Raw genomic sequence first — 27,521 nt, 5'->3', positions numbered from 1 at the left:
GCTAGCTACGTCCCTGATTTAAGGTAATAAAATGTCTCAAATAGTTAAATAACATTAATAAGAAACTGTAAGGCTACTTAAAACATGTTTTTTAATATTTAAAGGTTAAAATGATATCAATCAAAATGTATCTTTAAGATAGTACTTTTTGTGAAAAGTTTAACTATCATTATTTTATAAGTGAAAAATGTTTAAAATTTCAGGTTGTTCAAGTTTTTTTAGTGTTTTTATTAAAAATTCTGGTTTTTTTTTATCTATCTGTAAATTTAATGTTTTTCAAGCCAATAAAGTTAAAATAAGAAATTCCAGTATTTTGGCACCAATTTCAAAACTAATAGATAAAAACTATTTATATTTTAACCATTATTCCTGAAGTTTAATAAATTATATTTTAACTCAAAATTAAGCAGACCTTTGAACTATAAGGTAGGTAAAACCTAGAAACTAACTCATTTAGGTTTTAAAATGCCCCTCAAGATTCTAGCTTGATGAATAAAAGATGTTTCTCCATCAGCTAGTTGGATACCACCATAGTCATCTAATGACCTAGCTGTTAAAGTTAACAATTTTTTTTTTGGTTTTCAAGTTGAATTGTGTATTTTATAAGGGATGTTTACTTTTATTTGGTCTTTTTGAAAATTGTGACCGATAGTTTTAGTATTTTTATGTATACTATTAGTATTGTTAATGTCGTTTTATAAATTAGTTTAGAATCAATTTTTGTACTTTAAAAATAATTTTTCATTGTTTTGTATTTTAAGCTTTAGGCTTAGACTTTATTTCACTTTAAATTCTATTTTATTAGACAAGTATTTTTTTATATTACAAATAATAATTTTTTAAGTAAATACATAACTTATTTAATTTTTGTTTAACTTACTCATCAATTCTTTTATTTTTTTTTATTATTTATTTCTTAAGACCTAAAAATTTAGATTAAAAAAATTAACTATTTTATAAATTGTAAAAGCATGATGAGTACGATTTGATAACCGAAAGGTTTTTAAGTACCCCAAATATTTTGAACACTATTTTTATTGTTCAATAAAAAATACAATTAAAATTAATCATTTTTAATCAAAATTTTAGTATCTTGTTTAAAAACAGTATCAACCATTATTTACTCACTATAGTCATTTTCAATTAAAAGCTTTGTTCAAACTTGACGGAATTACATTTAATAAACATGCTCATTATAGTTTTACAATATATTTATTAATTTTAAATATATTTCAGCTGATGACAAGGAAAGCACTTGGATGCTGGCACAATAAAGCTGTTGTTCCAATTAGTAAAAGAAAATAAACAAAAATCAAAATTTCTATTCATTACTATTTTTTCTTTTTTTATTGTTAATAATGACAGTTTTGTTTGTTTTTCGAGTTTAAAAATCGTTCTTTAAATGTACTGTAAATTTAAGCTGCATTTTAAACGTGAATACATTTTCCATTCAAAAAAATTTCGACCGGTTTAATTTTAGAGCTGCATTAAGTGAAGTGACAAGTGAATTAAAAATAGTTTTTGAACATTGAACATTAAGAAGTACTTAATTAAAAAAAAACTAAACAAGCTGAATGTAAAACTTATTCTCTGATTAGATTGTTGCAAGATCAAAACCCAGTAGTCAACACTCAACACATACAATTAAAAAACTATTAAATCCAAAAGTTATAAAAAGTTCTTAAAATAAAAATTTGATAAAAATAACATAACTTATTAGTTTTATTTGTGTTTTATTTACAGTTTGTTAGTAGTTGTTCAAAAAATATTAAAAATATTTTTTTAATTGAGAACAACTAGAAGTGTGTTGGAAAATTAAAGGCAGTATTTATCTTATCTATCACTATATATTTTATTAAAACATAACACTTGGATTTTTCTAAATATTAATAAATTATAGTTTTTGATAACTTTTCTATTCAAATAATATATATGCGACTAACAAGTTAATTCTAAGTTTTAGTGTTTCTGCCCTTTTTAAAAAAAAAATAGTGTATTAAAAATATTTCAAAAATGAAAAATATCATATAATATCAATATTAATAACCAGTTGTTATTACTTATCTAGTTATTGTTATTTGTGTAGTAGTTTAATATACAGGGTTTCCCCTTTACCTGGAAACCTGAAAAAACCTTGAAAAACCTGGAATTTAATAAATTTTGAAAAAACATGGAAATACCTGGAAATTTGATAATAAAACCTGATTTTTTTATAATTTTAATATTATAAGTAGTAAAATTTCGAGTTGACGCAAAACATCTATCATATGAATATAAGTTTTTTTTTGTCATAATCATAAATTTTTTTTTATTAAAAAACACAATTAAAGTAACTTCACAGTATCTTTTCAATGATTTTATACTATTTGATACAGTTTCTTTTATAAAAATAACCTAAAACTAAACATAAAGCCAAAAATGTCTACTTATAAAAACCTGGAAAAATTAGGAAAACCTAGAAAATAATTTAAAAAAAGAGTGGCAACCCTGAATATATATTATAATAATTCAAGTAACCTACATCCATAGGTTATAACTGGCGTCTTCCAGCTTAATAATCACTAATCTTTTAGGTGACAGTTAAATATGACCAAGACTATAATATTTCACTAAAACAAACTTTACTTTCATATTTTGTTTTATTTTAAAGGCAGTATTTTATACATTTTTATCTCATCTTCTTATATTTTTGTCATTTTATTTAGTGCATTTATTTAACATTAGTGAAATTTTGCAATATATTTTGTATTTAATTCTTAAAAAGCAACATTCACATTTGCAATCTGTTCTTACTAAGAGCCTTTGAAATTAAAAATAGAGGGTCATAAAAAATAAAGTACAATATGTGGATCTAATAAGAAATCAACAAATATTAGTAGTATTTTAGTCCAAATAAGTCACAAAAAATTGGTGTCAAAGTTTAAGTCAAATAAATCACAAAGAAAAGTGTCTGAATGTAAGTCACAATAAATCACACAAAGTTCTAATAGAAATGACAAAATTTTAGCCTCTAAGTCAAAATAAATTTGACAAACTTTATGTCAACAAAGTGTAATTAGAACTGAAAAGTTTAAGTAAAATCAGGACTACAAAATTTAAGTCAACCAGGTCAAAATAGAACTGACAAACTTTAAGTCCACAGATTCATTTTAGAACGAAAGTTTTTTATTCAACAAAAATAAAATAGAACTACAAAATATAAGTCCAAATAACTTATAAGAGTATTGACAACGTAGGATTACAAAAAATTAACTAAAAATTGTGACAATTTTTAAGTCTAAGTGAGTTATATCAAACTTATGGAAGTCTTCTAAATCCTAGAGCAAAATAAAAAAGACATTATTCATTATTAACTAAGACAGCAAAGGACAGTAAATTGCTAAAATTTCTTTTGAATTTGTATCATAAGGGATAAACCTGCCTGACACTTGAGTGAATTTTTGGTTTCTTATATTTAATCTGTATGTTCAAAAGCTGTAATCTTTGTAGTAGGTTGTAGCACAAGTTAAATTTTATTTTAATCTAAAGTAAATTGTTAAATTTTTGGACAACGCATTTAAAAAACTTTTGATTAAAAAAAAAAAACATTTTAAAACTAAAAGACCATTTAATAATAGTTGTTTAGTTTTTTAATTTTCTAATAAATGTTTATATTTTTTTGAAAAACTTTAAAAATAGTTTTGAGACCAATTTAATTTCTGATACATATTTCTTTTTTCTTATTTATGAAAGAAAGATAATGCTTTTATAACAACATAATGCAAAATAAATTTAGAGTAAGAATCTCATCGAGAATGGAATGAAGAAAAAGAATAACAGAATACCAGTTTCACTGCTCTTCAATAGATTTAAAATTAAAATTTTGTTAAATTATTTATTCAGAGAGCAAGTTTATCTGGTGCAAGTTTAAATTTTTAAGACATAGCCATAGGTGTTTGCAGGCTTATTTGAGTCCAGAGCTTCCAGATCTAGTTCTAGAGCTGAACTTTTTTGTTATGATAAGTTTATAGTAAAGTTACTTTTTCAAAATAGTTGTTTCTTATAATCACTTTATGATTTAGAATTAAGTAGTTATTTGTAATATTCTTTTATACATTCTTAAGGTATAATTTTGTTTGATTTAACATTGTGCAAAAATTTTGATAAATTTTAAGTAATTCCTAAAGTTGATATTCTTTATATATTTGTGGGGATTTGCATTTGTTCTCTTATAAAATATATTTATCATTGTCATGCTTAGTTTTATAAAAAGTACTTCCAAGTTTTATTAAACATCAGTATCAGTTTGATAATTGTTATTACTTATTTGGTTTCGTGTATTTTTTAAGTGTTTTCTACTTTTACTTAGTTTACTATTTGGTTTGTATTCGTTAGTTAAAGTGGTTTTAAAAAGTTATTTGTACTTTTGGGATACAGAGCCAATATTAATTAATCGTGTTTCGTTTTTAAATTAGATACATTTTATATAACTTTTGTTTTTAATTTATAAATTTGACTGAAAGAACATTTATCATTTATAAGTAAACAGTTAAAAAAGGAAGTAATTAAATATGACTACTAATTTAGATAAATTATCATTATTAAATATGTTAATAAATTTTAATTACAACATCGAGCTTACAGTGCTTTACTTTTTTGATACATTTGTTAAACAATGTACAGCATTTACAAAGATTCATATCTACTAGATCTACAAGACTAGGATCTAGCTAAATTAAGAAAATTTTTATTTTTTCTGCTGTCAAATCTGGATCTCGGAAATGATGGATAAAAATTTAAGCCTACACTTAACAATAAATATACATATATTTCAAAAATTTAATAAATGTAGAACTATACAAGTTGAATAACTAGTTTTGAGTTGCTAGTAAATATTTAAGAAAGTATTCGTCCATGGTTTTTTAACTTAAATAACAATGAATCTTAAGAAAATTTTTATTAGCTTAAAATCAATACACAATAAACTTCAGAGTCAAATCATAAAATGTTTTTAAGTTGTTCAAAGCTCGTCAAATTATCAGAAGGTAGAAATCTTTTTGAAAGCAACAATAAGAAAAAGAATAAAATGGAGTTTATCAATAATTGCAAAGTAAATACAAAGCAACAAAATAGTTTGTTTTTCTCAAGTAAGTTTAGTTGGTGTTACAAGCTTAAATATTTTTTCATTTAAATTAGTTTTATACTGTTATTATGTTTTTTATTGTGCAATGTTAGACTCAGGAAAGAAAAAAAGAGCAACTAAAACAAGACACAAAATGAAAAAATGTAAATAAAAACATCTATATTCAACAAAAAACAAACATAAAAAAAAACATCAAACAAAATTAAAATTATATTATTTTATTAACTAGTTTAAACTAATTTAAATACTAAAACTAACTTAAAGATAACTTTAGACTAAAAAAAAAAACACTTGCACAAAATCAATAAATTAGGATTAATATTGTATTAGGGGGGAGCATTAGGGAAATAAGACCAATCAATATTACAAACAGAAAAATGAGAAATCGTTAGTTAATTTAAATGAGACTAAAACTATCGAAAAAATACTTATTAATTTTTCTCATATTGATTTTGTGAAAAGTTATTGAATTTTACTAATATAATACTATTTAACTTAAATATTTTGTTCTACCCTCTCACTTGGTAATTTCCTCCTGTTGTAATTTGCTCCACATAGTTTTTGATCTTTGAAAAAAAATTATTTTTTAACTTCAGTTTAAAGACTCATTAACCCGTTTTTAAAAAATTTTTTTAAAAAAATATATTTTTTTATCAACGTATAACTAAAACAAAAATATACTAAGCAACAAAAAGTTTATTTAGTTATAAAAATTTAAATGTAAAATAGTAATAGATAAAGTGTAATAAATCGCATAATTTTTTATGTATAATTTAAAATTAAGGTTTAGTCATATCTCACAATACAAAAAAACAATAGAAACTCGTTTTAAGGATAAATGATTAAGTTAATAAGTCGATCAAATTGTTTTCAATTGTAGTTATATGATCTAATAGTCTTTCTTTATACTAGGTCTTTTGAACATTAGTATTTTTTCGTTGTTTTGCTACATTTTCAAGCACAAAATTATTTTGACTTTTAATACTTTTCTATGTTTAAATATCAAACAAATAACATTAGATGAAGCTTGATTAAAATGTATGTACTATATTAAATCAGAACAGCTTAAATATTTGTGGCAAATCAAAAAAAGTATATGCATCTTGTTTAGAAAATTTACTAAAACTTTATCTAAAAGTTCTTGACTTTGTGATATAACCAAAAATTTCTCACCAATAACTACTTAATAAATAAAGGACATAAAAATTTATAGAACAAAGTAATATTTCAAGTTATTTATATTAGTTGTGTTTATTGTTTATTGAACAACAAAGAAAAGGTCAAAATATTCGGTCTTAAGACCTGGTTAACAAAATACCTTCCGATTATCGAGAATATACCAGCAGAGTAGCATGGTACTTTGGTCAAGGGGTGCACAAATATTTTCTTTAAAAAATCCCCTAACTTTTTTTTAAGATTTTTTCAAGTAGTAGAATTAAAGATTTTTTCAAATTAAATAAATTCAAAGTTACTGTTCTAAGAAGTACTTATATATTTCAAAATAAAACCATTAAAAAAAAACTTCATTTTAAAAACTTCTACTTGTAAATTATAAACTTACCAAATAATTTCTTTTACTCATTACAGTAAACTCTATAAAGTTAAGATACTAAATAAAACAAAAGTATAGTTTTATTTAAGAAAAATTATCTATCTTTTTATTATAAAATACAACATTAGTAACACCACCTTATTCCACTTTATATATATTACATAAAACTACTTTTTAGTACAAGGAAGTAAAATTTAATAATAAGAATAGATTGCTTGCTTATTTAATGGAGGTTATATATAAATCTTTAAAAAATAATTTGAATTATTAATATAATAAGAAATACAAAATAAAAGCAAGATGATCTATGCTTATTGCATATTTTTAAATTTTGATCAAGTACAAACTAAAATTTGTCAAAAAAAAAAACAAGTTAAATGAGAAATTTAAAATGCAAGGCATAGTGAAAAACTGCTTTATAGAAAGTTTAAAACGTAAGTTTTAATGACAGTATAACTAAATATCTAAAGTACAAGAAGTAGCATTAAAAAAGTAATAATGACTAAATAAAATATAAAATTTTGGTATTAAAAAAAAATTTTGTTGCATTTGGTTGCAAAACATTATCAAAGTTATTATTATATATTTGAAAGTGCAATTGGAAATAAAAATAGCTAATTATTTTTAAAGAAAATAACAAAATAAAATTTAATGTATATTTTATATCAATAAAATGTAATTGTATTAGAATCAAAATAACTCCTAGTTTTAGATGTCGCGGTTTTTAAAATCTTATTTAATCTTTATTGTTAGTTGAAAAAAATGTATAAAAATCAGTTTTAAATTCTGAAATTTTCAATTCTTTATATAAGAAATCTAAAAATTTACTTTTTTCTGTCCTAACTTATATATTTCATCTTTTTTACAATAAATAAATAATAAAAATAAATTTTAACAAATGAAGAAAATCTGAAATTTAAACTATTTAGATATAAAAATTTCATACCACTTGAACTGCAGTCTTGAGTAATAGCAATATATGGTGTTGGTCTTCTATTTTTCAACTTGAGCTTTTCAACTTCAGTTAATTTTCTAAAGTGACATTATTTTAGATTTGCAATGTTACATACAATATTACTTTGCATATATGTTTTAGTAACAATCTAAAAGTTAATCAAAACTTATTTTTTTAAATATTCTTATACACATTTTACAAAAAAAAAACTTTGAAAATATCAAGATTGCCTTTGCCACTCTTTGAGTCAAAAAAGTGTCCTGAGTTAGTTTAAAAATGTCCTGAGTCATCATAAGCATTTTAAATTCCTTTTTTTAAACTAATAAAAACTGAGCTTTTTAAAAAAATGGTTAGAAAACAACATAAAATGCAATTAAATTAACTAGATCTCATTCATGATCTATTGAAAATATATTTCTGAAAGCTTTTAAAAACATTTTAACTGCATTGATTTTTTTATAAACAACAAAGCTATCCAAAGTCAGCTTAAGTTAAAAAAAACTTAAAATGTTTTGAATAGTCACGAACTCTACTGAGTCATACTAAAGTTTTCAAAAACTCCATAAAACTCTGAATTATCTTGAATGTATGAAAAAACTTTACTAAAAGTTTTTTATAAAAAACAAAATGTTTAAACTTTACTAAAATCTAGAAAAAAATTTACTCAAAGTTTTTTTGTAATAAAAAAAATATTTAAAATATAAGTTTTTAAAGATCTACTTTTTTCAAGTTTTCTAAAATTTACAAAAAGTATTTTTTCTCTTATCTTAAAATCAGTTTATCTAAGATCTTTAGGGAATAGCATTTTCAAATGTTGCAAACAGCTGTTAGAAAGAAGATTTTTATAAACATCATTTTTAAATGTACTTTAAAATAAAAAAAATTAAATTTAAAACTATCAGTTTTATGTTTTAAATTGGAAACTAATTTTTAAAAATCTGTTTCTACAAATTGCTTTCAATTTATTCATGATGTGACTGAACAAACTTTAAAAAACTTGCTACAAAAATTGATACATTTTTAATTTCATGGCTGGTAGAATAACATACTTTAATTTGTTTATTATCTTAATAAAAAGAAACTACTTCTACTAAAAATTTTAAGTTAATTGAAATTTTAACAAGACTTTTTGTATAGTGAGATTAACACTGTAATCCCAGTATGAAGTTTTATTCTTTATATGTCTTATTTTATTCATTATTTATTTATAAATGTTCTTTTGCTTTTTGTTAATAATTTTATAAAATTATGTTATTCATATATTTTGAATTTTTTTTAATTTATTTTTACTTTATAAGTTGTTATTTATTATATTTTTGTTACAATTTGTTTATTCTTGAATCATTATCACTATAAGATAGGTTTAGTTTTATGGTTCAAAATATTATCATTTTTCCTTGTAGAAAATCTATCATAAGGTTATACTACTGCAGTGCACTACTCTTATTACGTTCTATTTAAGTCTAAATTCTTATGAAGTTAATAAAATTTTTCCTTATGGAGTTTTTCATCGAACATGTTGTACACTTGCGCTGAAGCACCACGTCAGTTTATTTAGTAATTGGTATTCAAAACTTCGTTTAGCTCTTCGAATACTAGATAAACATAGATGAAAAACCCAATTTAATCTGAAAAAGTAAATAATAAAGGATGAAAATAATACAACTTTTTTTTTTAGGTGGCAAGCATACGCCAGTGCCCCTCCCCAAGCTACGCCCCTTATACATACCTATATAACACTTTTTAACTAATGTTGTGCCATCGTGTCTTAATCAGTTAACTTTTGTTGTTAGTAGTAAATATATTCAGATATTTATTTAATTCAAAGTTCTTAGTGACTATTTTTAGCTCACCTTAAATTTATTAGCAGCTAAATCATTACAAACAAAACTAATGAAAGCTATTGAAAGAAAAGATTGATATCAAATTTGTAACCGTGTTTATAAGTTTTAGTTTTATAAACTTATTTTAAAGGGTTGAGAGTAACACAAAGACTTTTATAATGATAACACACGAACCAAAGCTAATAAACTAGTTTTAGCATGACAAAATTTATTATAATACAATTTTAATACAATATTTAACATACTTATAATAAATAAAGTGGTCAAATTATCATGCTTAGAAGTATTGATTTAATAGTTATTATATTTTTTTTTAATATATGTAGACATAAGTACCGCATATTAACAATAACAAAAAAAAAATTAAGTATTATTTAAAGTCATACTTTGTTTAATTTATATAATCTAAGTTAAGATACTTAAGATAATATATTAATTTTAAACCTGTTTAGAAAAATTAATTATAAAACCCTAAAGTTCATAAATTACCATAGTATGAAGTTTCATAAACATATTAAAATATGCAGATGATATGGAAAATTGCAAGACCGATTTCATGAAATATTCGAGAACCAACAATATATTACTGGACGATAAAGTAGAAGTAAAATTATGCAAGCATATAGAAAAAAGAATAAATGTAAGCAATGCTGTTACAACATTTTATTTTTCACAAACGTTTAGAAACTCACGTTTGACTAAAGTGTCATACTTGAGTTTCGAGCGGTATTTCTCAATTATTGCTGAGTCAGACAACTTTTTAGAGCTAGACTTTTTATCTATCAAAAGTATATTGGCAAGTTCTGAGTTGTTTGTCGATTCGGAACTTCAAATACTAAACGCAGCTAACAAATGGTTGTGTCACAAAAGTCTCGAACGTAGCAGATATGCAAAAAGTCTTCTGTTGAAAGTTCGTCTTACGTTGCTATCAATTTCTGTTTTGAACTTGTTGTTAGAAGAAAAATCTTGTTTTACTATGAATGATGAATGTGTTGGTATTGTTAAAAACGCACTAAAAAATAAAAGTCTGACGAGTTCAAATAATGTTTCGAATCGGTATTGCAGCCAGAGTAGTTTTAATATTATTATTTGCGCAGGCCTGCAACTTCCTAGCAGAAATGTCCTAAACGATTCGTTCACTATTAAAAGTGGCAGTTTCTCTGTTTTGAAAAAAATGCCGCAACTAAAAGAAAGCAGAAGAAGTTCTAAAGTAGTTTGCATAAAGACAAAATTTATATTTTTGGCGGTGTTAACGAAAACCACGAGAAAGTTAAATCAGTTGAAAAATATTCGCCTGTATCTAACAGTTGGCGAAAAGTAGCCGATATACCAGATGATCGCACAAGCTTTTGTTGCTGTTCGCTAATGGACAAAGTTTATTTGATCGGAGGATGCATGAACGCTGCTAAGATCGATTCGTGCGTTGAGTTTGAAACTAAAAGAAACACATTTAAAGAAGTTGCTAGAATTAAAGAAGCAAGGTGCATTGCTTCTGCTTCAGTTTTCAATGGACAAATTGTTGTTTCTGGAGGAAACAATAACAATTATGAAGTGTTTAAGTCTGTTGAGACATATGACCATGTTGCTAATGCATGGACATGCATGCCTGATTTGGTTAAAATGAGAAGTGGCCATAAGTCGATTGCTGTAAAGAATAAACTTTTTGTATTTGAAAGTTGTAGAGATTCAGAAGTATTTGACTTAGTTTGTAACAAGTTTGTTCTAATCGAGCTACCAATACAAATTGAAAGTAGTTTTAGAGGCGTTGTAGGAGTCATTTCAGTTGGAAGCAAAATTATAATATTTGGTAATAGAGGTTATATTACAATATTCGATCATGATAAAAATGAATGGACTAAAAAATGCTTTGAAGCAACAAAGAAGACTCTTTGGTTCTCTTGTGCTAAGACTCTGTTATTTTGAACAAAGACTTATATACTTATATATAGTTTGTATGTTTTTATCTAGATATACAGTCACATATAAACTACCTAAGTATAAGCTATTAAATAAATTGTATAAAATTTTATTTTTATTTATTTCTGTTTTAAGTAATGTTCAGTAACTTTAAATTAGGCTTATATAACTCTGCTCAATTTAAAAGCTTTCAAGAACTTTAGATAAAAGATTCAGTGATTCTAAGTTTTTTCTAAAGTATAAATATTTTATTATTAGTATTAAGTTATAGTAACATTTTTGTTATTAGATGATGTTAAATTTTCTTTATATTTAGTGATATTGTTGTAGTAATTAGTAGTTTTATGCTCGTACTACATATAATACATTTGTCAACTTTTTAAGCAACATTTTTAAACAAAAAAAGAATATTTTTTCAATATGTTTCCTTGTTCTTCGAGTAAAACTTTAAAAGACCAATTTAAAAGAAAAACAAGAAATTCTCAATTTTCCGAATCAACCGATTTTTCTAGTTGTCTTTCTAGATGTTTTCTAGTAGGTCGTTTTCCTAAAGTAATTAAACAATCTAGTACAAAATTAAAAACAGATGTAACTTTATAATTAACCCTAAAAACAAATTATTAAAACTTTCTTACAACTGAAGTTTGTTATAAATCTTTTAATAACTAAATTGTACATTCCTTACAGCTAAATTCAGTGTATATATGTGGGTAGACTTATAATTCCCACCTACGCACAATTTTTACTCGATTCATCAAATTCCTTTCAAATTAATTTCAATTTAAATTAGTTCTAACTTGAGTCAAATCCCACCCGAATAAGTTAAAACTCTAATCATTTTCCAAAGATCAATTGAAAGTTTCAATTATCACATATTAATTGCAAACGATTCAATTTCAAATCGAATCAATATCAACCTTTTTAAGTCCACCCCGAATAAATTTCCAGCCAAGTTGATAGTCACTTTGGCACGATTTTCCACTTTTGCATGATGTCACTTTTGAAAAAGTCATCAATTTTGCACAGTTTGACAAATTGAAACTGAAAATAATCAAATTAAAAAAAATAAAAGTAAACATAGTTTAAAATTTAAGAATCTCCAAAAAATTAAATAACACTTAGACTATTTCTAATTTAAAAAAAGTAATAATAATTTACTTAATAAAAGACACCATGATATAAAAACTAATATATCCTGAAACTAAACTTTAACAAATGCTTATTGTTAATTGAAACTTATTTAAAAAAGTAAATAAAATAAAAAAGTCATAAAATATATGCTTGTTACTCTTTTTAACCTTTTTCAATTAAAATCAAGTTGAAAACGATTTTGACTTAAAATGAAAACAAAAATACGTAATAAATTGAATAGAAGCATAAGAACACTATTTAGGATTTATAAAATGATAATAAAATAAATTAGTTATATTCTAAATATACAAGTTTTAAAATTGTTTAGTAAATTTTACTAATTAAAACTTTTTTCTATTGGTAAAACAAACAACGTTTTGATAGTTTTTTATGCTTGTTTAACACTATAGTAACTGTATTACACATTATTTTAAAAATTGGCTAATTTATCATTACAGCTAAATAGTTTGATAAAATTCTTATGTTAATGCACTTTTCTAGTTTCATAGACTCTTTTTTAAACTATTAATATACGTGTTAGTATTTTAACGTATAAAAAACGTTTGCAAGTAAAGTTTTAAAACATCGAAGTAAATAAATTAACACTTTGTTACATATTTTCTAGTTGATGTCTTACAAACTTACCGTAAAGCGTAGAACTTATTTTCTGTAGAATGTATGTAATCAATCGTTTTATAGTGTATCTTTCACCTTGTTTTTTTTTTTACAAGCAAGTCGGTATTACTTTTGAAATTATTTATATATCAAAAATATAACAAAATTACAATTTAAAACTCTTAAAATGTAATCTTAAATATTAAAATTCATGACAAGTTAAAAAACTACAAAAAGTTTGTAATTAAGTTCAAAATGATAAAATGCTTTGCTTTTATTATAAGCAGTTAAATTTTTAAAAAGCAATAATGTTGTCAAAATCTTTTTTTAAAAAGATGTTGCTTTAAGCATCATATAATTGAGTGTGGATATTTGGACCTGAAAATATAAAAAATACTGAACATCGATGTAAAAGTAGAAAAATTAGTCTAAAAACGAAGTTAAAATTAAGCAATTTGTTCCCTTAGTCGTCCGACTTTATATAAGTATTCAATATAGTTTATATTTCCAATTAAAAAAATCATCTGTTAAATTAAAGTTATATTTATTTTTACTTTAGTTTTATGTCAACACTAATTTTACTTATACTCAAGTTTAATTTTGAATTAATACCTAATTTTATTTTAGATATTTTAGAGTTTCATTATATTTAAGTTTAATTAAAGTATAATTATAAATTTCTGTTTTAATAACATTTTTTAAAATTCGTGTTTTAAAAGTTTTTAGAACTAAATTTAAATCTCAATACAAAACAAATTTCAGAGTCAAATCATATAATGTTTTTAAGTTGTTCAAAGCTCGTCAAATTATCAGAAGGTAAAAATCTTTTTGAAAGCAACAATAAGAAAAAGAATAAAATGGAGTTTATCAATAATTGCAAAGTAAATACAAAGCAACAAAATAGTTTGCTTTTCTCAAGTAAGTTTAGTTGGTGTTACAAGCTTAAATATTTTTTCATTTAAATTAGTTTTATACTGTTATTATGTTTTTTATTGTGCAATGTTCGACTTAGGCAAGAATAAAAGAGCAACTAAAACAAGACACAAAATGAAAAAATATAAATAAAAATATCTATATTCAAAAAAAAACAAACATAAAAAAAAACATCAAACAAAATTAAAATTATATTATTTTATTAACTAGTTTAAACTAACTTAAATACTATAACTAACTTAAAGATAACTTAAGACTGAAAAAAAAACACTTGCACAAAATCAATAAATTTGGATTAATATTGTATTAAGGGGGAGCATTAGGGAAATAAGACCAATCAATAATACAAATAGAAAAATAAGAAATCGTTAGTTAATTTAAATGAGACTAAAACTATCGAAAAAAATACTTATTAATTTTTCTCATATTGATTTTGTGAAAAGTTATTGAATTTTACTGATATAATACTATTTAACTTAAATATTTTGTTTTACCCTCTCACTTGGTAATTTCCTCCTGTTGTAATTTGCTCCACATAGTTTTTGCTCTTTGAAAAAAAATTATTTTTTAACTTCAGTTTAAAGACTCATTAACCCGTTTTTAGAAAATTGTTTTTAAAAAATATATTTTTTTATCAACGTATAACTAAAACAGAAATATACTAAAAACAAAAAGTTCATTTAGTTATAAAAATTTAAATGTAAATTAGTAATAGATAAAGTGTAATAAATCGCATAATTTTTTATGTATATTTTACAATTAAGGTTTAGTCATATCTCACAATACAAAAAAAAACAATAGAAACTCGTTTTAAGGATAAATGATTAAGTTAATAAATCGATCAAATTGTTTTCAATTGTAGTTAGATGATCTAATAGTCTTTCTTTATACTTAGTCTTTTGACCATTAGTATTTTAGCGTTGTTTTGCTACATTTTCAAGGACAAAATTATTTTGACTTTTAATACTTTTCTATGTTTTGTTTTAATATCAAACAAATAACATTAGATGAAGCTTGATTAAAATGTATGTACTATATTAAATCAGAACAGCTTAAATATTTGTGGCAAATCAAAAAAAGTATATGCATCTTGTTTAAAAAATTTACTAAAACTTTATCTAAAAGTTCTTGACTTTGTGATATAACCAAAAATTTCTTACCAATAACTACTTAATAAATAAAGGACATAAAAATTTATAGAACAAAGTAATATTTCAAGTTATTTATATTAGTTGTGTTTATTGTTTATTGAACAACAAAGAATAGGTCAAAATATTCGGTCTTAAGACCTGGTTAACAAAATACCTTCCGATTATCGAGAATATACCAGCGGAGTAGCATGGTACTTTGGTCAAGGGGTGCGCAAATATTTTCTTCAAAAAATCCCCTAACTTTTTTTAAAGATTTTTTCAAGTAGTAGAATAAAAGATTTTTTTCAAATTAAATTAATTCAAAGTTACTGTTCTAAGAAGTACTTATATATTTCAAAATAAAACCATTAAAAAAAAACTTCATTTTAAAAACTCAAACTTGTAAATTATAAACTTACCAAATAATTTATTTTACTCATTACAGTAAACTCTATAAAGTTAAGATACTAAATAAAACAAAAGTATCGGTTTTTTTAAAAAAAATTATCTATCTTTTTATTATTAAATACAACAATGGTAACACCACCTTATTCCACATTGTATATATTACATAAAACTACTTTTTAGTAGAAGAAAGTGAAATTTAATAATAAGAATAAATTGCTTGCTTATTTAATGGAGGTTATATATTAATCTTAACAAATTAATTTGAATTATTAATATAATAAGAAATACAAAATAAAAGCAAGATGATCTATGCTTATTGCATATTTTTAAATTTGATCAAATACAAACTAAAACTTGTCAAAAAAAAACAAGTTAAATGACGAATTTAAAATGCAAGGCATAGTGAAAAACTGCTTTATAGAAAGTTTGAAACGTAAGTTTTAATGACAGTAAAACTAAATATCTAAAGAACAAGAAGTAGCAGTAAAAAAATAATAATGACTAAATAAAATATAAAATTTTGGTATTAAAAAAATTTTTTTGTTGCATGTAGTTGCTAAACATTATCAAAGTTATTATTATATATTTGAAAATGCAATTGGAAATACAAAATAGCTAATTATTTTGAAAGATAATAACAAAATAAAATTTAATGTATATTTTATATCATTAAAATGTAATTGTATTAAAATCAAAATAACTCCTAGTTTTAGATGTCGCGGTTTTTAAAATACTATTTAATCTTTATTGTTAGTTTAAAAAAATGTATAAAAATCAGTTATAAATTCTGAAACTTTTAATTCCTTATATAAGAAATCTAAAAAGTTACTTTTTTCTGTCCTAGCTTATATATTTCATCTTTATACAATATAATACTATAAAAATAAATTTTAACAAATGAAGAAAATCTGAAATTTAAACTATTTAGATACAAAATTTTCATACCACTTGAACTGCAGTCTTGATTAATAGCAATATATGGTGTTGGTCTTCTATTTTTCAACTTGAGCTTTTCAACTTCAGTTAATTTTCCAAAGTGACATTATTTTAGATTTGCAATGTTACATACAATACTACTTTGCATATTTGTTTTAGTAATAATCTAAAAGTTAATCAAAACTTATTTTTTTAAATATTCTTATACACATTTTACACAAAAAAAAACTTTGAAAATATCAAGATAGCCTTTGCCACTCTTTGAGTCAAAAAAGTGTCCTGAGTTAGTTTAAAAATGTCCTGAGTCATCATAAGCATTTTAAATTCCTTTTTTTAAACTAATAAAAACTGAGCTTTTTAAAAAAAATGGTTAGAAAACAACATATGATGCAATTAAATTAACTAGATCTCATTCATGATCTATAGAAAATATATACCTGAAAGCTTTTAAAAACATTTTAATAACTGCATTGATTTTTTTATAAATAACAAAGCTACCCAAAGTCAGCTTAAGTTAAAAAAAAAAACTTAAAATATTTTGAATAGTCACGAACTTTACTGAGTCATACTAAAGTTTTCAAAAACTCCATAAAACTCTGAATTGTCTTTGAGTGTATGAAAAAACTTTACTAAAAGTTTTTTATAAAAAACAAAATGTTTAAACTTTACTAAAATCTAGAAAAAAATTTACTCAAAGTTTTTTTGTAATAAACAAAATATTTAAAATATAAGTTTTTAAAGATCTACTTTTTTCAAGTTTTCTAAAATTTAGAAAAAAATATTTTTTCTCTTATCTTAAAATCAGTTTATCTAAGATCTTTAGGGAATAGTATTTTCAAATGTTGCAAACAGCTGTTAGAAAGAAGATTTTTATAAACATTATTTTTAAATGTAATTTAAAATAAAAAAAATTAAATTTAAAACTATCAATTTTATATTTTAAATTGGAAACTAATTTTTAAAAATCTGTTTCTACAAATTGCTTTAAATTTATTCATGATGTACTGAACAAACTTTAAAAAACTTGCTACAAAAATTGATACATTTTTAATTTCATGGCTGGTAGAATAACATACTTAAATTTGTTTATTATCTTAATAAAAAGAAACTACTTCTACTAAAAATTTCAAGTTAATTGAAATTTTAACAAGACTTTTTGTATAGTGAGTATAACACTGTAATCCCAGTATGAAGTTTTATTCATTATATGTCTTATTTTATTCATTATTTATTTATAAATACTCTTTTGCTTTTTGTTAATAGTTTTATAAAATTATGTTATTCATATATTTTGAATTTTTATTAATTTATTTTTACTTTATAAGTTGTTATTTATTATATTTTTGTTACAATTTGCTTATTCTTGAATCATTATCACTATAAGATAGGTTTAGTTTTATGGTTCAAAATATTATAATTTTTCCTTGTAGAAAATCTATCATAAGGTTATACTACTGCAGTGCACTACTCTTATTACGTTCTATTTGAGTCTAAATTGTTATGAAGTTAATAAAATTTTTCCTTATGGAGTTTTTCATCGAACATGTTGTACACTTGCGCTGAAGCACCACGTCAGTTTATTTAGTAATTGGTATTCAAAACTTCGTTTAGCTTTTCGAATACTAGATAAACATAGATGAAAAACCCAATTTAATCTGAAAAAGTAAATAATAAAGGATGAAAATAATACAACTTTTTTTTTTAGGTGGCAAGCATACGCCAGTGCCCCTCCCCAAGCTACGCCCCTTATACATACCTATATAACACTTTTAAACTAATGTTGTACCAACGTGTCTTAATCAGTTAACTTTTGTTGTTAGTAGTAAATATATTCAGATATTTATTTAATTCAAAGTTCTTAGTGACTATTTTTAGCTCACCTTAAATTTATTAGCAGGTAAATCATTACAAACAAAACTAATGAAGACTGTTGAAAAAAAACATTGATATCAAATTTGTAACTGTGTTTATAAGTTTTAGTTTTATAAACTTATTTTAAAGGGTTGAGAGTAACACAAAGACTTTTATAATGATAACATACGAACCAAAGTTAATAAAACTAGTTTTAGCATGACAAAATTTATTATAATACAGTTTTAATACAATATTTAACATACTTATAATAAATAAAGTGATCAAATTATCATGTTTAAAATTGAAGTGTTGATTTAATAATTATTAGATTTTTTATAATATATGTAGACATAAGTACCGCATATTAACAACAACAAAAAAAAATTAAGTATTATTTAAAGTCATACTTTTTTTAATATGTATAATCTAAATTAAGATACCTAAGATAATATATTAATTTTAAACCTGTTTAGAAAAATTAATTATAAAACCCTAAAGTTCATAACTTACCATAGTATGAAGTTTCATAAACATATTAAAATATGCAGATGATATGGAATATTGCAAGACCGATTTCATGAAATATTCGAGAACCAACAATATATTACTGGACTATAAAGTAGAACTAAAATTATGCAAGCATATAGAAAAAAGAATAAATGTAAGCAATGCTGTTACAACATTTTATTTTTCACAAACGTTTAGAAACTCACGTTTGACTAAAGTGTCATACTTGAGTTTAGAGCGGTATTTCTCAATTATTGCTGAGTCAGACAACTTTTTAGAGCTAGACTTTTTATCTATCAAAAGTATATTGGCAAGTTCTGAGTTGTTTGTTGATTCGGAACTTCAAATACTAAACGCAGCTAACAAATGGTTGTGTCACAAAAGTCTCGAACGTAGCAGATATGCAAGAAGTCTTCTGTTGAAAGTTCGTCTTACGTTGCTATCAATTTCTGTTTTGAACTTGTTGTTAGAAGAAAAATCTTGTTTTACTATGAATGATGAATGTGTTGGTATTGTTGAAAACGTACTAAAAAATAAAAGTCTGACGAGTTCAAATAATGTTTCGAATCGGTATTGCAGCCAGAGTAGTTTTAGTATTATTATTTGCGCAGGCCTGCAACTTCCTAGCAGAAATGTCCTAAACGATTCGTTCACTATTAAAAGTGGCAGTTTCTCTGTTTTGAAAAAAATGCCGCAACTAAAAGAAAGCAGAAGAAGTTCTAAAGTAGTTTGCGTAAAAGACGAAATTTATATTTTTGGCGGTGTTAACGAAAACCACGTTAAAGTTAAATCAGTTGAAAAATATTCGCCTGTATCTAACAGTTGGAGAAAAGTAGCCGATATACCAGATGATCGCACAAGCTTTTGTTGCTGTTCGCTAATGGACAAAGTTTATTTGATCGGAGGATGCATGAACGCTGCTAAGATCGATTCGTGCGTTGAGTTTGAAACTAAAAGAAACACATTTAAAGAAGTTGCTAGAATTAAAGAAGCAAGGTGCATTGCTTCTGCTTCAGTTTTCAATGGACAAATTGTTGTTTCTGGAGGAAACAATAACAATTATGAAATGTTAAAGTCTGTTGAGACATATGACCATGTTGCTAATGCATGGACATGCATGCCTGATTTGGTTAAAATGAGAAGTGGCCATAAATCGATTGCTGTAAAGAATAAACTTTTTGTATTTGAAAGTTGTAGAGATTCAGAAGTATTTGACTTAGTTTGTAACAAGTTTGTTCTAATCGAGCTACCAATACAAATTGAAAGTAGTTTTAGAGGCGTTGTAGGAGTCATTTCAGTTGGAAGCAAAATTATAATATTTGGTAATAGAGGTTATATTACAATATTCGATCATGATAAAAATGAATGGACTAAAAAATGCTTTGAAGCAACAAAGAAGACTCTTTGGTTCTCTTGTGCTAAGACTCTGTTATTTTGAACAAAGACTTATATACTTATATATAGTTTGTATGTTTTTATCTAGATATACAGTCACATATAAACTACCTAAGTATAAGCTATTAAATAAATTGTATAAAATTTTATTTTTATTTATTTCTGTTTTAAGTAATGTTCAGTAACTTTAAATTAGGCTTATATAACTCTGCTCAATTTAAAAGCTTTCAAGAACTTTAGATAAAAGATTCAGTGATTCTAAGTTTTTTCTAAAGTATAAATATTTTATTATTAGTATTAAGTTATAGTAACATTTTTGTTATTAGATGATGTTAAATTTTCTTTATATTTAGTGATATTGTTGTAGTAATTAGTAGTTTTATGCTCGTACTACATATAATACATTTGTCAACTTTTTAAGCAACATTTTTAAACAAAAAAAGAATATTTTTTCAATATGTTTCCTTGTTCTTCGAGTAAAACTTTAAAAGACCAATTTAAAAGAAAAACAAGAAATTCTCAATTTTCCGAATCAACCGATTTTTCTAGTTGTCTTTCTAGATGTTTTCTAGTAGGTCGTTTTCCTAAAGTAATTAAACAATCTAGTACAAAATTAAAAACAGATGTAACTTTATAATTAACCCTAAAAACAAATTATTAAAACTTTCTTACAACTGAATTTTGTTATAAATCTTTTAATAACTAAATTGTACATTCCTTACAGCTAAATTCAGTGTATATATGTGGGTAGACTTATAATTCCCACCTACGCACAATTTTTACTCGATTCATCAAATTCCTTTCAAATTAATTTCAATTTAAATTAGTTCTAACTTGAGTCAAATCCCACCCGAATAAGTTAAAACTCTAATCATTTTCCAAAGATCAATTGAAAGTTTCAATTATCACATATTAATTGCAAACGATTCAATTTCAAATCGAATCAATATCAACCTTTTTAAGTCCACCCCGAATAAATTTCCAGCCAAGTTGATAGTCACTTTGGCACGATTTTCCACTTTTGCATGATGTCACTTTTGAAAAAGTCATCAATTTTGCACAGTTTGACAAATTGAAACTGAAAATAATCAAATTTAAAAAAAATAAAAGTAAACATAGTTTAAAATTTAAGAATCTCCAAAAAATTAAATAACACTTAGACTATTTCTAATTTAAAAAAAGTAATAACAATTTACTTAATAAAAGACACCATGATATAAAAACTAATATATCCTGAAACTAAACTTTAACAAATGCTTATTGTTAATTGAAACTTATTTAAAAAAGTAAATAAAATAAAAAAGTCATAAAATATATGCTTTTTACTCTTTTTAACCTTTTTCAATTAAAATCAAGTTGAAAACGATTTTGACTTAAAATGAAAACAAAAATACGTAATAATTTGAATAGAAGCATTAGAACACTATTTAGGATTTATAAAATGATAATAAAATAAATTAGTTATATTCTAAATATACAAGTTTTAAAATTGTTTAGTAAATTTTACTAATTAAAACATTTTTCTATTGGTAAAACAAACAACGTTTTGATAGTTTTTTATGCTTGTTTAACACTATAGTAACTGTATTACACATTATTTTAAAAATTGGCTAATTTATATTTACAGCTAAATAGTTTGATAAAATTCTTATGTTAATGCACTTTTCTAGTTTCATAGACTCTATTTTAAACTATTAATATACGTGTTAGTATTTTAACGTATAAGAAACGTTTGCAAGTAAAGATTTAAAACATCGAAATAAATAAATTAACACTTTGTTACATATTTTCTAGTTGATGTCTTACAAACTTACCGTAAAGCGTAGAACTTATTTTCTGTAGAATGTATGTAATCAATCGTTTTATAGTGTATCTTTCACCTTGTTTTTTTTTTTACAAGCAAGTCGGTATTACTTTTGAAATTATTTATATATCAAAAATATAACAAAATTACAATTTAAAACTCTTAAAATGTAATCTTAAATATTAAAATTCATGACAAGTTAAAAAACTACAAAAAGTTTGTAATTAAGTTCAAAATGATAAAATGCTTTGCTTTTATTATAAGCAGTTAAATTTTTAAAAAGCAATAATGTTGTCAAAATCTTTTTTTAAAAAGATGTTGCTTTAAGCATCATATAATTGAGTGTGGATATTTGGACCTGAAAATATAAAAAATACTGAACATCGATGTAAAAGTAGAAAAATTAGTCTAAAAACGAAGTTAAAATTAAGCAATTTGTTCCCTTAGTCGTCCGACTTTATATAAGTATTCAATATAGTTTATATTTCCAATTAAAAAAATCATCTGTAAAATTAAAGTTATATTTACTTTTACTTTAGTTTTATGTCAACACTAATTTTACTTATACTCAAGTTTAATTTTGAATTAATACCTAATTTTATTTTAGATATTTTAGAGTTTCATTATATTTAAGTTTAATTAAAGTATAATTATAAATTTCTGTTTTAATAACATTTTTTTAAATTCGTGTTTTAAAAGTTTTAAGAACTAAATTTTACCTTACCTATAAACAAAAAAAAGTTAGCTCTGCAAAAATGTTACTTGTTCAAAGTGATAACTTGCGCTTTATAAGGTATCTGTGAAAAAAGGATATCATGCAAACATATGCTTTAAGCACAAATGAAGTCATAAAAAAGTTATAATTCGTGAAAAAAGTAAGACCTTTGAAAACTGAGCTTCCATGCAAAACCGTGTTAAACTAATTGAATGAAAATTGATTTAGATGGAAATATATTTAAGTATGAACTGATTCAGGTGGGGATTGATTCAGGTGAGAATTGATTCAGGTGGGTATTGATTCAAGTGGGAATTGATTCAGGTTGGGATTGATTCAGGTGGGAATTGATTCAAGTTGGGATTGGTTCAAGTTGAAACTTATTCGGATGGTAATTGTGCGGGAAGAGGGAAAAAAATTGCGCGTATCGGAATTTGGTGGTTCGAATCTAATTATATATTAAACTTGTATTTTATGATTTAAGTTTGAAAAGCTGCAAAACTTAGATAGTAAATACACCAAGTTGTAAATTCAACTTACTTGGGTTTTCGAAAAACTAAAACTTTTTACTACATTTTGATTGCGAAGCATTTTAAGAAAAAAATATTTTGTGTAACATTGTGTTTTTGTATAATACATGCAAAATTCATTTCTATATAAAAATTTTATAATCAATTAAGTGTATTTAAATTTAAAATATTAAATTTGTTATAAATATAAACTTAGGATTACTTTAGATGTAAAAGTTCGAAATATTCAAAGCAAAAACACTAAAAAAATTCAATAAACTAATCAATAAAATGTTTTTGATTTAGCTGTCAACGTTTTCGTATCGACGCTCATAAATAAGACATGTTTTTACAGTTTTTGCACTAAAAACCTTTTGAAATGTCTCACTTTTGTAGCTTGCATCTCAAAACTTACTTTAAGTTTTTAAACACGGTAAAAAGTAACTGGTAACTCAGTTGTTTATGTAAAACAAGTCTAGAAAGAACTTACCCCTCCCCTTCCCAATTCACTATTACGGACATCCATTTTTAAGAATAAAATTCTTAATATTTATCAAGAATAAATAAAATACTTAATCGTAGACCTACTTTACAAAAATTCACTTCAAGAATATATTGATTGATAAAATATGTCTGTACCAAAGCCAACTGCAGCATTGTATGCCCGATAGTTTTTCTATGTGTTAAACTTTTAAAACATTAAATTAAAAATATAATTGAACAGAAAACGTTGGCAACTAAGCTATATCTTTAAAATTCTAATATGTTTTTTGCATGTTTCTAAATAAAACTAGTTGCAATATTATATAAAGTATAAAAACTTAATTAATAAAAAAATTTAAGAAAAAAATCACAATTTTTTAAAAAGACAATTTTAAAGAAATTATCATTAAGGCTAACATTTGTAACATTTTAAATATCGTACGACCTTTTTTTTTTATAAAAATATACTAATCAAAGATAAAAATATAAAAATACATGAAGTTAAATACACTGACACAAAGTCTTGTTTTTAAAGCTTAAAAATTTATAAAGCATTTATAATTTTTAGATTTGTGATTACCCATGTTGATAAAATGTTTTGAAACGTTTTACTACTGATTAATTTAAGTTTCCATTAATTTTTTATTTTTTTTTAGTATTACAAATTGATCAGGTTTTCTAGTTGAACAGTTTAATATGGTAAAGTCTAATTTTTTGGCTATTTGAACTATATAATCATAAACTAAGCATTAGTGTTATTTAAAAAATAATTATGACAAACTCTATTGTAGTATTGTAGTTAGTTAAGGATGTTTTTAATGCATAAGTACATATATATATATATATATGTATATATATACATATATAAGATGTTACGTTGATAATTGTGGATTGTATAGAGATGAAGGACTCGGTGTCATTGATCTTTCAAAACCTCTTGTTTACGAAAAGATTAAAAAGTCAACATTTAAAATGATGTCTGATATCGGTTTTAAAATAACTTTAGAAATAGGAGCGCAAATAACATTTTTTTTAGATGTTACTTTAAATTTATCTAATAATGCTTACCGTCCGTACCGTAAACCGTATACTTTATTAAACTTTATTAATATTAATTCTGACCACCCATATCATGTATAAAAATGGCTCCAGGTAATGACACAAAAACGTTTAAGTACCCTCTCTTCGAATGAAAAGATATTTAACGAAATAAAATCACCATACGAAAATGAATTAAAAAATCGAGGTTTTAAATGTAAATTAAAGTATGAAAAATTAGATTTAGACAAAAAACGCAACAAACCGCGTAACCGACATATAATGTGGTAAAATCCTCCATATTGCTTTTCAGTTAATATAAACTTAGGTAAAGAATTTTTAAAGCTAGTCGATAAAAACTTCCCCGATAGCCACTTTTATAAATAAAAAATTAATAGAAAGACAGTTAAAATTTCTTATAGTTGCATGAGTAATGTTAAACTTTAATACAATCGCACAACAAAACAGTAATTTTAAACTTTAAAAATAGACATATCAAAGCTAATACAAATAATAATTTTAGTAATAAAGTTAGTAATAACGTAGACATGTACAATATTTCTAATTTTAGTAATCATATTAATAATAACAGTAATAAAAAAAAAAATAATTTTAATAATAGTAATAATAGTAATAATAACAGTAATAATAATGATAATCCTAATAGTAAAAATTTTAATCGTGATAACAATAATGTAAAACATATTAAAACTTTAAACATTAAAGATATAAGCTGTAATGATAACTTTAATATTAATGACAATGAAAATATCTATATCAATAGTACTAATAATAGTGTAGATTATAATAATCAACGTATAACTAGAAGTATTTCTCAAATAATAAAAGAAAACTTAGAACAAGTAAGTGATAATAGCGCTAAAAGTATAAGCAAAATGCATAACAATAAAACTATAAATAAATATTCAAAACCAACTAACCCTAATAGTAATAAGTTAAGTAATATGCCTAAAACATGTAATTGCCGTAAAATAAATAAAGATAACTGCCAATTAAAGGGTAATTGTTTAATTAAAAATGTAATTTAATGTAATGTTAAAGTTGAAAGTAAGGGCCCAGTTAAAATTTATATCGGAAGTACAGCAGGTAGTTTCAAGGAGAATATACTAACCATAAACATACTTTTAAAAATATTAAAAAAAACAAAGCACGCGTTTATCGGATTATGTCTGGAGCTTTTTTCACAGGTACGGTAAAAGGCCAATTATGGAGTGGAGTATTGTTTTAAAGATCAAACATGCATCCAACGTAGTAAGTAGAGTTTGCCCAACTTACAATACAGAAAGAGCAGTAATTGCAGCAGAAGATAAAGTCCTACTTCTGAATAAGCGGCAAGATTTATCAAATATTTGTCCCCACAACCGACGATTCTTCTTTAAATAACTCTGTCTACTTATGTACTAATTTATTTCACAACACTCATATTACAATCACAAACACTTGCAAGTTTAATACTTCAAGTTTTTTGAAATAAATAGATTTATTATTGATAGTAAATTTTTCAAATTTTTTTAGTAAAATTTTGTACTACATTACGAACAAAATTAAGTTCAAATTTATGTATGTACATTATTACGTAAATTAAAAAAATAAACAAAAATTTCTTTATATGATAATCAAAATGTGTAAAATCAGAAAACATTGACTTTAGTTTCAAGGTGCTAAAAAATATTAAACTACATTAGAACAGTTTATTCTTGAAAGTCTACTAGTCAAAGTTAAAATTATTTTCAAATTTCTACACTTAATTTCTTTAGTTTTTTTTTTTTTTGATTGTTTTAAAAATATTTCTTTGAATACCAAACAACTTGAACTATATATTTTTTTTTCTTTTAAATAAACTTCAGTTACCAATAAATTTTTTTATACATTTAGTTATAGCTTAAGTTTTTTTTAGCTTTATTATTACCTTAATAATTTAAATATATTGTTTTACAATTAGCTCTACTTAATGTAAAATGAAATGTAATAAATGTTTTAAACGCGCTTTTAATTTTTTTATTATATATTTCAACCCTAGCCCCCACAAATAATTTGTTAAAGAATAACTATAAAAGTTTATTTTTATATAACATTTTCTTACTGTTTACTACTCTAGTAAATAAAAAAATTATAGTGTTAAAAAAATTCATTAACGAATAAAAATAAAGAACATATTTAACCTGATAATGTTTTTTGTTCTTACTAATTACTGACTTTATATAGAAACTTTATCATAATGATTTTTTTATAAAAACTTAATGGTTGACATAAAGTTAAAATTTAACACTTAGAATTTAAACTAAATAAAAAATGCTATCAGCAAAAAGTACAAAAACAAATAGCAAAATGTTTACTAAGTTACTTGTGATTTGAAAACTTTAAAATGAATAATTTGTTAAAAATTTATACTTAAGTCACTCATTTAAAGAATTAATTAGTTAATTTTGTTTTGCTCATCATCAGAATAAACTTACTAAAAACTAATAATATTATAATGTAAATTAAGTTATATCAACAGTATTTTTGAAATACCTAGCTAAAAACTATTACGTCATAAAGCATAACAGTCTGTTTAAATGTTTAAATTAGATTTGAATTATAGTTATGAATTTGAAGTTGTTTGTAAAACAAAACTGTTTAAAACAATAACATTTAAGAAAGTAGAAATTT

The 27,521-nt window shown here is 23.6% G+C and overlaps 1 protein-coding gene across 1 annotated transcript; it reads left to right on the top strand.

Moving 5' to 3' along the window:
* Window positions 1–18,950: 18,950 nt before the first annotated feature.
* On the top strand, window positions 18,951–20,342 carry LOC145838693 (kelch-like protein 7). The gene has a single exon (XM_082946321.1). The coding sequence runs from the start codon at window positions 18,951–18,953 to the stop codon at window positions 20,340–20,342; it is 1,392 nt and encodes a 463-aa protein (XP_082802447.1).
* The last annotated feature ends 7,179 nt before the right edge of the window (window positions 20,343–27,521 follow it).

This window comes from Thalia democratica, chromosome 6 (assembly GCF_965202585.1).
Source record: "Thalia democratica chromosome 6, ktThaDemo2.hap1.1, whole genome shotgun sequence".
NCBI classification, from domain to species: domain Eukaryota; kingdom Metazoa; phylum Chordata; class Thaliacea; order Salpida; family Salpidae; genus Thalia; species Thalia democratica.
Note: the sequence above shows the minus strand (reverse complement) of the source record. Positions and strands in the feature narration are given on the sequence as shown.

What these genes read in the sequence shown, in the direction of transcription:
- LOC145838693 (XM_082946321.1), top strand. Translation starts at nt 18,951, where the DNA reads ATGGAATATTGCAAGACCGATTTCATGAAATATTCGAGAACCAACAAT.